Here is a 13,122-nt window from a genome sequence, read left to right as displayed (position 1 = left end):
TGACCTGCAGTTCATCTCTATTTGCTGAAACTACATTGTACCTTTGTAAACTTACTTCAATGGTTCCATGAACTGAAGTAGATAATAGCAAAACAACAGCATACTCTTAGTGAAAAATATATAAAATTGAAACGGCCACTATGGAGAACAGTATGGAAGTTCCTTAAAAAACTAAGAATAGAACTACCATACGACCCAGCAATCCCACTACTGGGCATATACCCTGAGAAAACCATAATTCAAAAAGAGTCATGTACCACAAAGTTCATTGCAGCTCTATTTACAATAGCCAGGACATGGAAGCAACCTAAGTATCCATTGACTGATGAATGGATAGAGAAGAGTGGCACATATATATAATGGAATATTACTCAGCCATATAAAGAAATGAAATTGAGTTATTTTTAGTGAGGTGGATGGACATAGAGTCTGTCATACAGTGAAGTAAGTCAGAAAGAGAAAAACAAATACCATAAGCTAACACATATATATGGAATCTAAAGAAAAAAAATGGTTCTGAAGAACCTAGGGGCAGGACAGGAACAAAGACGCAGATGGAGAGAATGGACTTGAGGACACGTGGAGGGTGAAGGGTAAGCTGGGACAAAGTGAGAGAGTGGCATGGACATATATACAGTACCAGTTGTAACACAGATAGCTAGTGGGAAGCAGCTGCATAGCACAGGGAGATAAGCGAGGTGCTATGTGACCACCTATAGGGGTGGGATAGGGAGGATGGGAGGGAGACACAAGAGGGAGGAGATATGGGGGTATATGTATATGTAGAGCTGATTCACTTTGTTATACAGCAGAAACTAACACACCATTGTAAAGCAATTATATTCCAATAAAGATGTTAAATAAATAAATAAAGATGTTTTGTTAAGAAAAAAGAATTGAACAGGATTCAGACCTTCTTGCAATGAATATAAACCTGAGAATTTAGAAATTTTGGCTGATTTAATTTTTTTCTAATATGTTTCCTAAAATATTTTAAATGATTTACTACTTTAATGATAGCCACGCTGTTGAACATAATGCAAGACTTGGATAGATATGGGTCTTGAAATGTGAATGCCAGTTCTAAATATCTACTTTCACAAGGGTAGACGAAGATAACAGAAATCATAATAAAATGGGCTGAAAATATCCTAAAGCCTGGGATTTAACACAGATGTGACTTTTGGAAAGTTTCTGTATCATCTTGTTTTCTTGTCACTTCATTCTTTTTCTCTAAGATATGTAATGCTAGGAATAAGGTAATTTTTAACTGTGAGATATAGTTAATTGGCCTCCATTCAAGTGAGATTATATTATATGTTGCATTCTGAAACTACATTCTCAACAAACTACCTTGTCTAATGAAATGTATAAAGATTGCCAATGCGATCAGATCACTATGTTCTCCCTATCTCTCTCTCTCTCTCTCTCTCTCTCCTGTTAAATAGATAATTTATGTCTAGACAAAATATTTCTAATGTAGAAATATTAATATCATAATAAAGATAAACAACTATTCATTAAATTACAAAATGTAAGATACTGAATTGTCAGTATCCTAAAATATTTTCGTTTTAAGGTATCAGTATAATTTGCGCTTCTTCATGGAAATTATTAAAATATGTCTTACCTTCTAAAACTGCAGAAAACTTCTGGCCAATTACTCTATCTTTGCACGTTTTTGCAGTCAATGTACCACAAGGTTCATAATGCCAGCTGCATTCCCCAGGTGCATTATAATAATCACAGTAGACAGCTATGATTGAATTATATCAAATTACTTGCATTCATTACATGACAATTTTCACCTTTCATTTTCCAAAGCATTTTTATAAGAGTTTTTGAATGAAACTAACAATAAACAGAACTAAAGTATATCATTCTGTCTTATCAAGTCCCTTTGGCTTTATCTAAATTGCCATATGAGCAAAAACAGCTTACAAAAAAGGAGGGAAATCATATAGAATCAAAATAGCACTTTTCTTTGACATCTCACAATAAGATTGGTTTGAGGTGGAAGAGTAAATATTAATTTTCCCATTTTTTAGCTATTTTAGGTCATAGTCTATATTCATGGTTTTAATGTCTAAGCTTAAATGAGAAAAATAAATCTCCAGGGAAATTAAGCTTCTTTAATATGTAAATAACAGTTCCCAAATGAGGCAACTAAAGATTTCAATATAATATATAAAGCTGTACATAATAAACTAAATAGAATGAGGATTCAATTTCAACCTTTCTCATTTGGCACATTTTCTCTTATCATACCGTCCTTTGGAAGGAAATGTGTTGACTAATTTCTACTAAAGTTACCACATTCCACACATAACAAAATTCAGTTTATATTCATTTAACAGTTTATCTTGACTAGAACTCTGTAGAACTTTTCAAGATGATGTGTGAGGACTTCACCCAAAAGTGATATAGGAGGTAAATATTTAAGAATATATAACTATACCAAGATAGGTAAACAGTTCATTGTTCATTTAAGTATGAATAAGAAATATTTTCCATCAATATTCAATTTTCCCCTGTGAACAGAAGAACTTTTGAAACTAAAAAAGTTGAATTTGATGTACTGTGCCAGGTGCTATACCTTTTTAAATAGGTATTTTTTTTCCAATCATAAACAAACATTAACATGTGTTTAAACCTGTCTATGCCCAAGAATATGTGTTTTATAGAAAATATGAGGAGAAGAATGGTTGTCTAACAAAACAATTCTGTCTGATTATGTTTTAAAGAACAACAACATATGGACTTACGACAGAGATCTGGTTTCCTCCATGTAACACAGACTCCAACCGCACTGCATGCTTCTGCGTACATCGCCACAGCTGTGCAGAATCCCAGGTACTTCCCCTCCATGTCACATGCACAAGCTTCTTCAACACATGCATCATAGTACGTACTGGGGTCCACCTAGGAAGACCATGTTAAAGCAAAAATAGAAATGAGATTTTCTTTTCTGATAAACAAGGAAAATAAGAAAACAATGAACAGACTGGGGAAACAATATAACCACACCTGAAAGAGTTAAGCAATCTTGGTTATTCTTTAGCTGTTACTACTAACAAACACTTGTAGCCTTGTCCTTCACAAGGCTAGTTACTCTCTGACTCCATATGAACTACCCTTTGCACCTGGCATTTCTTCTCCCCTGCACTCCCTTGTAGCACTATTCATTTCAGAAAGAAGGTCACAGGCAATAACTTCAGGGACACCAGACCGGGTTGCTGAGCCACCTGACACCAGCTTTGGCCATGAATTTGCAGAAAAAAAGACATGCAAGACCTTAATTACTTTCAGCCTTATCACCTACCCCAGACCATGAGCCCCAGGCTATATAATCTTTCCCTGTTCCCCAGGGAAGGGGAGCACAGTTCTTGAGGCACTAGCCTGCTGTGTTTTCCCCTTTGCCAGGCAAAGATTAAAGCCTTTTTTCTCATTGCTCCAAAACTCTGTCTCTGTATTTCTTTTCACCATCGGTGCACAGAAAGCCAAGATTTTTGGCATCAAGCACAGCACCTGAGTACCTGAGAGTAAAACCCATGCCTGTCATTGCTCTCAGAGCCCCACTACCTTATTGTGGCAGTCTCTGAAGGTGCTGTCCCGGATGATCTCACATTTCCGCACGGCCCAAGCTTTACAGTATGGGTTTGAGTCACATGGGAAGGTTTGAGCTACTGTGTCTGAACATTCTTGACTTGTTTTCCAACTATTTCCAAATTCCAGTGCTCCAGCAGCTACTGATGAGTATCTCGTTGTGAAATCATCCTTAAGATCGCCATTGTTATTTCCACAAAGACCACACACTTTGCCCTATATAGATCAGAAAGGGAACTTTAAAAGTGAGTTATGCTAGAGATATAGAGAGAGATAGATAGGTATGGATAGATAGACATATGATAGAGATATTAAGATTGTGTATATTATAAATCTATTTTAAATTCCAAATTTTGAATGGAAACCAGAATCTGTGGATAAGATTCTGCTCCCATTTAATCCAAGATATCCTACATTTCAGTATTGACCAAGATAAATGCCTTAAGAATTTAAAAATAATTATATTCAGTAGCTTCAAATCATACAGGAGTATACTCTTAGGTTCTTAGAATATTTGTTCCAAGGATTACATTAATTCTATCTATACACCAAGCAACCACATATGGCTAAACTAGAATGCTTCAGGTTTATTGCATTTATTTTTCACCAACTTCTATCATCTTTGATTACATTTAATACTTCATGTAAGGTTGAATAGATGTGGAACCTTGTTCTATAACAAAGACTACTATTCTCCCACTTTCCACATTTGAATATGTCTCTAATCTTCAGCAGCAAAAATGATTTTGCTTCTATTGTTATTTGCTTCTGTTATATTATTATATATATGAACGTGATATACATACATTCCAGCGTGGATCCAATAACACAGAAATTCTTGTATTTTTGTCCCAAATTATGGTTATTCCACTTAAAATTTTCAAAATCAAGTACAGGCCAACAGTATGAACAGAGTATGAATTTCCACTGAGTTCACATTCCTTACTTTCTGTAGTTTTGACTGCTGTGACTTTACCATCTTGCAAGACAATATTCTGATCCTATAAATGAAAAGATAGACTTACAAAAACATTAGTTTTATTTGGCGGTGCATAATCTGAGAGAAAAAGAAAGTGAAGAGAAACAGTACTGTACCTGAAAAGCAACTATAATTTTTCTTGAGCATGTAAGCCCATCTTCACAACACGGGATGCTTTCAGTTAAAATACGGAATGTCCCATTTTCACGACCACAATAATCCTTTAAAAATTAAATGTTAATAATAGTTTATTTATATCAGGGACATGGAACTCAATTACAATGTTTGCATCAGACAAACATTTCTTAGACAGTGACCCCTTATAATCAATAAATTACCACATGTTTTGTTATGGAATTTCCAAAAGACAGTGGTGTAACTGTGTTATGGGTCTGTAGCCTTTGCTGAGTCCAAACTAGTTAACTTGTTTTGACTGAGTCCTTTTCCCATTACCTCTATACAAGTTTAGAATTATACCATAGATGTATATATATTCAAATTGTGTAAGTCTTAGATTTATTTCTAGGCTCTGCAAATAGCTAGATAAGATGTGGGGGCTTTTTCCTCAGTGATTTATATGAAATTTGATATTCAATCAAAACTAATGCAAAACAATCCAAACTTCACCCATTACATGTTACTTAGGAAGTAGTTTAGGTGTATGGAACAAGCATGAACTCCAGAATCAGACAGATCTAGGTTGAATATAGCATTTTCTGCTTAGTAATTCATGTTGCTTAACCTCTCTAACCCTCAATTTCATCTCCATCATAGGAATAATAATATAAGCCTTTTATATTTTAAATGATTGAATGTAATAAAATATATAAATTCGCTTTGCAAAAAGCACTCAAGAAAATGTAACTGTTATTGCTGATAGTGCTGTTGTTAAAATAATGACACCTAACATTTATTGAGCATTTAGTATGTGCGCCAATATTTTCTCTACTTTGGTTTCAAGTAGGGGCTATTTCCATCCCCATTTTATAGCTGAGGAAACTGAGACACAGAGAGATTAAGGAATGTGCCCAAAGTAAGTCATACATCTGAGAAATGGCAGAGCCAGGAGTGAAATCTAGGTCTACTGCCTCCAGACTCATTTTTACATTATGTTACATTTTACTGCCTTTGAGAAACATATAAGGGGCCATTTTTTTTTAATTTCACATTTTGAGAATAAAATACTCCAGAGTTCATCTACAAATAAATAATAAGTAAAGAAAAATTGTGATAAAATACACTTGCAATTACCTCGATAAATGAATACTGGCAGAGACCATCAAAGCTGTAACTTTTTCCATCAAAAGATCTAACATGACCTTCCCCATAGATATGGCAGGTGGTTTGACATTCATTTTGTGTACAGTTCCAAGATCCTTTTATGCAAGTACTAAAGGAGAGCAATGATACAGTGTGGTAAGTATATTACGTCAAGATTCATATACTCATATGGTTTTTGTAAAGAAGCACAAAACAATGCTTCATATTGGTTTAAATTTTGCAGCTTCTTCATTATCTGATGTTCATTGTACATAATGCTATGTAAAATTTCTATTTTAAAGATAGCTTTTTTCTAACTACATTTTACCATTATTTTTCAAAATATCCCAGAGTATGACTTCTTTCCCATAAAAATCAGAGCAGATTGTCCACTTTCAAATATCCAAAACAAATAAAGTAGTAATCTTTTATTATGCACCATTTGTTGCAGCCAACCGAGGTGACACTTCCTTGGTCATACTCTTGTCCACCAAAAGAACATGGGCAGTCATCAGGGAAGACACAGTTCCCTTTAGAATTTCGAACCATTCCTACGGGACAGTAGCATCCACGCTTGCAAGGCAAGTTCTCCTACAGAAATAAATATAAAATATACACCATGAGGCACTAGTCTAAATACATTACATTATCAGTTTTAATTGACAATGCAGAAATATACCAAATATACATTTAGAGTCAACATTTGACAAATCAAAATGACACACAGAAAATAATATGACCTTCTAATTACTTTTCATTGATGTTTTAATTTCCTTCTTCACTGAAACAAAAGTTTTTAAGAAACTAAACTCTAATGCCATGTTACTTACTTCAAAATTAGGTATGTTCCGAGTGCTACAGGTACTGTCAACTCTTCTCTGTGCCTTAGGATTCCTACAGTCAACATATTCAGCCCCTCTAGAACAATTCTCTGTGGAACAAGGGAAGCTGTTAATCAAGGGCCCCTTGGTCTGCTTATTTTAACCAAAGTAGATATCTTAAGCATCATGATTTCAAAACTTACGTAGTGTTAAATCAATGGGAGTCTGGCAAAGAAGAATTCCATCTCGACATATGCTGGAAATAAAAGAAAATGATACTTTTTTTTTTTTAGGCTGTGCTGTGCAGCATGAGGAATCTTATTTCCCCAACCAGGGATCGAACCTATGCCCCCTGTATTGAGAGAACAGAGTCTTAACCACTGGACCGCCAAGGAAGTCCTGGAAATGATGCATTTAAATAAAATTCCAATGACAGCTTCTTAGTACACTGTTACAGCAACTTTAACCTCTCATTCATAAACCACCTGTTTTATCACAAATAATAAGACCAATGAGACACAGTCCCCCAGAAGATGCATAAAATGTACCAAATTATAAGATATAATCCTGTATGTATTATAGAAATGTACAAGCAAGGTTCTTATGGACATACAGAAAACTTCATGGAAAAGATGGCTTGATCTTGATGGATGAGTAAGATTCAACAAATATTGCTGATAAGATGTAAAATGTGACAAAGGAAAGAACAAGGTATGTTCCAATGACTTGTTTGATAGAAGGCAGGATACATTACAGGGAGAAGTACTGGAAGTAAGTTACGGCCAGATTTCAGTTAGTCTCACATGCAAGTTTGTTTCTATTCTTTTTTTTTTTTTTTTTCGCGGTACGTGGGCCTCTCACTGTTGTGGCCTCTCCCGCTGCGGAGCACAGGCTCCGGACACGCATGCTCAGCGGCCATGGCTCACAGGCCCAGCCACTCCGCGGCATGTGGGATCTTCCTGGACCAGGGCACGAACCCGTGTCCCCTGCATCGGCAGGGGGGCTCTCAACCACTGCACCACCAGGGAATCCCTGTTTCTATTCTTTAAGCAACTGTCACCATAACAAAAGTGTTTGAGCAGCTAAGTGACACAGTCAGAATAGTGCTAGAGATTTGATATTCTATTGGTAGTACAAGAAACTTGAGACAGAGACAGAGAGAGACAGGGCAAAGAACAGCCAAGTTAGCTCTCACAGTAGTGCCAATAAGAGGTCTTAGAGGTCTGAAACAGGATAATGATGAAGGCAACCATAATTTGGAGGTGCTGGCCTAAGTTTTATTAAAAAGGTAATGTACGGATTCCCCAACATCTACAGGGAATGTATCATTACCAAACCCCAACCAAATGTTTTACATATTTGATGGAAAAGAGTTGATACGCATCCTTTCCTTTAAAATGACCAAGAAAAATTATTCATAGCTAAGTGATATCTTTATGGAACTAAAGAAAAGAGAGAAGGTGCATCCAAAGTTTTTTTGAAACAACTGCTTCAATTTTGCAGTTATGTTTTTAAGAATTGCTATTTATGTGTATCGAATTAGAAATGTGGATAGACTACTTTGCCCAGACTGCAGAAATCACAACCTTCTTATCCATTACAAAAAGTTACAATTCTTCAGCACCTCCTACTTCCCAGGAACAAAGTTCAAACTCTTGAGTGTGCCTTGGTCACTGCCTTCTTTTCCAGCGTAATCCTGTGCAGCAACAACCTGCATGTGCAATACTTTTTCAAACATTTCCTACATCAGTTCATTCTGTTTACTCCACTAGAAGTCACTCTTCACAACTCAATTTTGTCTGGAAGATTCATCCCTTAGGAAAACTGAAATGCTGGTCTCCTCTGAGAAGTTTTTTATCTCCTGCAGTAGCAACTGGCCCTTTTTGGTACCATATGATAGTATACAAACCTCCTTGCAATATCTGAGTCCAAGACAATGCTCACTCTTTGTAACTCCAGGGCTCAGCACAAAACATGGCACACAGTAGATATTTATTGAATAACTCTTTGTTGAATGACAAATGCTGAGAGACAACTAGGAAACATTGAATATAAAATCATTTTGCATTGTCTGTATGTAGTAGCTTCTAGAATATTTTTTCTACTGTCATTTAAAACCAAACAAGAGTGGGATAAATCAGCGATGGCCATTACAGTGTAGTGAACACTCTAGGTAAAAGAGGTAATATCAAACTTTAATAAGAAATACAAAATTTTAAATATGATAGGTCTAAAGAAGACTTCATACTAGCAAAAGACTATTTCTCTGAAAAGCACAGTCCCTTGATTTCAAAGTCATAACAAGTATATTTGTTATACTGACATATAAATGACATACCATTTATTGTCATCAATATGGATGAGTTTGCCTGGTTGTATGACCTCGTCATTTATGTAGCAGTCACACTGAGATTTTGGAACACAGTTTCCTTCATTAGTCTGGTACATTCCATCAGGGCAAGTGCATCCATCAACTAGAACATCTTTCATATCGCAGCTCCTATCTCTCTCTGACAATGATCGGCAGGAACTATTGCAGGTTTTAACATTGTACCTGAAAACTAGGCCACTTGGACAAGATTGATCTGTTGGTATAGGGAAAAATAATCAACATGTAAATAACCAGGAAAATTAATAATCTTACCTCAAGTTGATGTTTATAGGTATTATAGTGAATTAATCATAATTGAGATTATGAATAATAGAGGAAAAGGTACCTGTCCTTTTTTCATTCTTTTTTTCTGTCATTATTGAGACACTACTATAATGTTTACACATTCTGCTGAGAATAAAGCCCATAAACAAGATAGGCAGAACACTGCTCTCCTGTAGCTTATATTCCTGGGGAAAGGACAATTGTGCTGCATGCTAAAAAAGCAAGATAGGAAGCTCTAAGTGTGTACAGCTGGGAACCTGCACTTAGTGAAAAGGAGGGGGTAGATGGACAGCATGAAGACAGCCTGGAGAAAGGTAATTCTATGTCTGGTAATTCTATGTCTAAATTACAAGAGAGGGAAATTCTTTCAAAAAGCAAGTAGAAGAATAGAAACTATAAGCCCAGAGACAAGTAGCCTTTAGAACTTGCACGACCCTTGTAAGCAGCTTGGTCTTTAGCCTAAAAGCAATGAATTGCCATTGACTTGTTTTAGACTGGAATGTCACATGATCAGGTTAGTTTTATTTGGTTTTACTTTAAAGATTATACTGATTTCTCTGCAGAAATTGGATTAGAGGGAACCAAGACTGGATATTAAAGGAGGTTATTGCAATCACCCAGAAGTAAAAGTGACGGCTTTTGAACTAGGTTGGTGGCAAAAGAGATGGAAAGATATGAATATATTTGAAAGAAATTTTGGAGGTGGACTTGGCAGACCTTACTGATTAACTGGATATTGGCTATGCAGTATTAAGATTTATCTATAGAGATGTGTTTCTACAAAAGTTTTTCTTTTTTGTAAACCAAGTACTTCTCTGAAGTCGTTTTTGAATAGTGCAATAAACATTTTTTTCCATTAAATGAAGGATTTATCAGCTTTCTAATAAGAATTTTTTCACTTTTTCTTTACTGAGTACAGTTGATTTACAATATTGTATTAGTTTCAGTGTACGACACAGTGCTTCAAAATTTTTATAGATTACACTCTACTTTATATTTATCACAAAATATTTGATGCATTTCCTGTGCTATACAATATATACCTGTAGCTTATTTATTTTATACATAGTAAATTTGTACCTCTTAATCCTCTACCCTTATATTTTCCCTCCCCTTTCTCCATTGGTAACCACTAGTTTGTTCTCTATATCTGTGAGTCTATTTCTTTTTCGTTATATTCACTAGTTTGTTTTATTTTTCAGATTCCACATAAAAGTGATAACATACAGGGCTTCCCTGGTGGCGCAGTGGTTGAGAGTCCGCCTGCCGATGCAGGGGACACGGGTTCGTGCCCTGGTCCGGGAAGATCCCACATGCCACGGAGCGGCTGGGCCCATGGGCCATGGCCGCTGAGCCTGCGCGTCCAGAGCCTGTGCTCCGCAACGGGAGAGGCCACAACAGTGAGAGGCCCGCGTACCAACAACAACAACAAAAAAGTGATAACATACAGTATTTTTTCTTCTCTTTCTGACTTTAGTGTAATAAATATTTTAAAACAAAATAAGATTTTTTTTCTGGCCACGTGGCAAGAGGGATCTTTGTTCCCTGACCAAGGATCCAGCCTGTACCTCCTGCAATGGAAGTGCAGAGTCTTAACTACTGGACTGCCAGGGAAGTCCCCAAAGTAAGATTTTGTAAACATAGTAGTTGAGCCCTTAGCTTACTAATTTATTTTTTCAAAATAAGTTATTAATATTTGACTATGAGTTAAAAATGCATGTCAGAACATTATTTATATTTCAGCATACAAAAGTTGAACAGAAACATATATTTATATATAAATGCATATATATTCTGTTCTTGTTAAAATATGAATGTATTTAATCAAGATAGAAGAAATAAACCAAGAAGTAAATATGCAAGGACTGCAAAAAACATATTTTTTGAAAAAACATAAAATCATCTTTGAAAGAACAAAGTACAGACTTGTAAATACACATGCTTAAAGTACACCTAGACACACACACTCACACACAACTGTTGTAAAATTGAGAAGAAAGTAGAGTTATCTAAAGCCTCTGCTTACCACAAAGCCCAGCCCTCCATCCTATCATGTAAGTTTCCTTCTCAGCACATGCTTTCACATAGTTGCCTAAAATCGTGCACAGGCAGTCTTTACTATTTTCACAAGTACAAGTATATTTTTTGCATTCCTTTAAAATAAGAAACAAATTTATATTACATTATGAAAATATTCAGAACAGGAAAACTGTGTATAACAAATCAGTTCACAACCACTCCTCTTCCCTGAAAAACGTATGTCCTTGAAACTTTTGGAATTACTTCTTTTCAAAAATATACAAAATAGCAAATCAATTATTAAATGAGTTTTCCAAGAACTTAGAAAAGACAGAAAAAGAAACTTATTCAAGACTTTTCTCATTTGGGGTTATTTTCCAGTACCTCTTTTTGTTTTGAGTTGGTATATCTAACAATTGAATAAATTAGTATAATCCAATGTTAAATTTAAACATATATCTTAATCTACTGACAATGGCTGCTATTTGAACATTTTTAATATCTCATGCTGCTTTTAATATATTATCAAAATATTTCTCAAAAAAAGCTGTTAATATCAGACCCTCACATACCTCTTGATATGGTTTAGGGTCCACAACTGAATGGCAGGAAGCAAAAGGCCCACTCAAATCAAGAAGAATTCCACAGTGCCTTTCAGCAAACCTTTCTGGAAGAAAATTAATGAACCACATATTAGATCAAAAATGTCATAATTTTTTGATTAAAAGAGAAAGTGTAAATTTTTAACTTTTGTCTTTATTAAAACAGTTATTTTTTTTTTTTTTTTTTTTAAAGAAGATGTTGGGGGTAGGAGTTTATTACTTAATTAATTTATTTTTGCTGGGTTGGGTCTTCGCCTCTGTGTGAGGGCTTTCTCTAGTCGTGGCAAGCGGGGGCCACTCTTCATCGCGGTGCGCGGGCCTCCCACTATCGCGGCCTCTCTTGTTGCGGAGCACAGGCTCCAGACGCGCAGGCTCAGTAGGTGTGGCTCACGGGCCCAGCCGCTCCGCGGCATGTGGGATCTTCCCGGACCGGGGCACGAACCCGTGTCCCCTGCATCGGCAGGCGGACTCTCAACCACTGCGCCACCAGGGAAGCCCCAACAGTTATGTTTTTAAAGTGTTTTGCTATAATTTGTTATCACTATATACAAAAATAGCATGATATAATCAGAAACTATTTAAACTTAGAGGCAAATCTTTATTAGCTTTGGACTTTTATATTAAATCAGTTAACATTTTCTGAAGGGCAGTTTCTATATAAAAATATGAATAAGGGAACCAGAGTATTTATTTATGTACCTTTTAATTTAAAATACATATTTATGTCAAATTATGAAATGTTAGTACTGTCACCCAAGTAGGTCAGATCAGTGTTTCTGAAGGTCATACATTAGGACAACCAATATCAATAATTCAGATATGCTAATTTTATTTTTAACTGCTTAATTGATATTTGGTTGGTTTATAAATAACTAGTCTCAGATTAAATTAACAGAAGAGAAAATTCACAAAAATAGCATCTGAGTAGAAAATGTTTTGCTCAGTGATTTGCAGATTCTTAAGGATGATGACCATGACTAGGACAAACATTACTAAAATTTTTTTTAACTATTTGTTGATTGACCTTTAAAAGTTACTGTCACCAGGAAGCAATAAAGGAACATGACTGAACCTATTTAAAGGACATTGAGGCCAATTATGAGGCCAAACTTGCAACCAGGTTTCACTGTTTTTTTGTAAACATTATTAACATCTTATTAAAGTATAGTTTAATTTTCT

At 35.5% G+C, this 13,122-nt stretch overlaps 1 protein-coding gene across 1 annotated transcript in view; it reads right to left on the bottom strand.

Moving 5' to 3' along the window:
- Positions 1 to 13,122, bottom strand: part of MUC19 (mucin 19, oligomeric) — a 52,218-nt gene that overhangs the window by 21,094 nt on the left and 18,002 nt on the right. Inside the window, 12 exon segments of the mRNA XM_024740418.1 lie at positions 1,631 to 1,756; positions 2,766 to 2,922; positions 3,583 to 3,822; positions 4,413 to 4,607; positions 4,702 to 4,806; positions 5,837 to 5,975; positions 6,285 to 6,436; positions 6,676 to 6,776; positions 6,870 to 6,922; positions 9,005 to 9,251; positions 11,349 to 11,475; positions 11,914 to 12,008. Coding sequence (XP_024596186.1) covers positions 1,631 to 1,756; positions 2,766 to 2,922; positions 3,583 to 3,822; positions 4,413 to 4,607; positions 4,702 to 4,806; positions 5,837 to 5,975; positions 6,285 to 6,436; positions 6,676 to 6,776; positions 6,870 to 6,922; positions 9,005 to 9,251; positions 11,349 to 11,475; positions 11,914 to 12,008 — 1,737 coding nt within the window.

Source organism: Neophocaena asiaeorientalis, unplaced genomic scaffold, assembly GCF_003031525.2.
Source record: "Neophocaena asiaeorientalis asiaeorientalis breed wild unplaced genomic scaffold, Neophocaena_asiaeorientalis_V1.1 scaffold340, whole genome shotgun sequence".
Taxonomy (NCBI): domain Eukaryota; kingdom Metazoa; phylum Chordata; class Mammalia; order Artiodactyla; family Phocoenidae; genus Neophocaena; species Neophocaena asiaeorientalis.
This window is presented reverse-complemented; position numbering and strand designations above follow the sequence as displayed.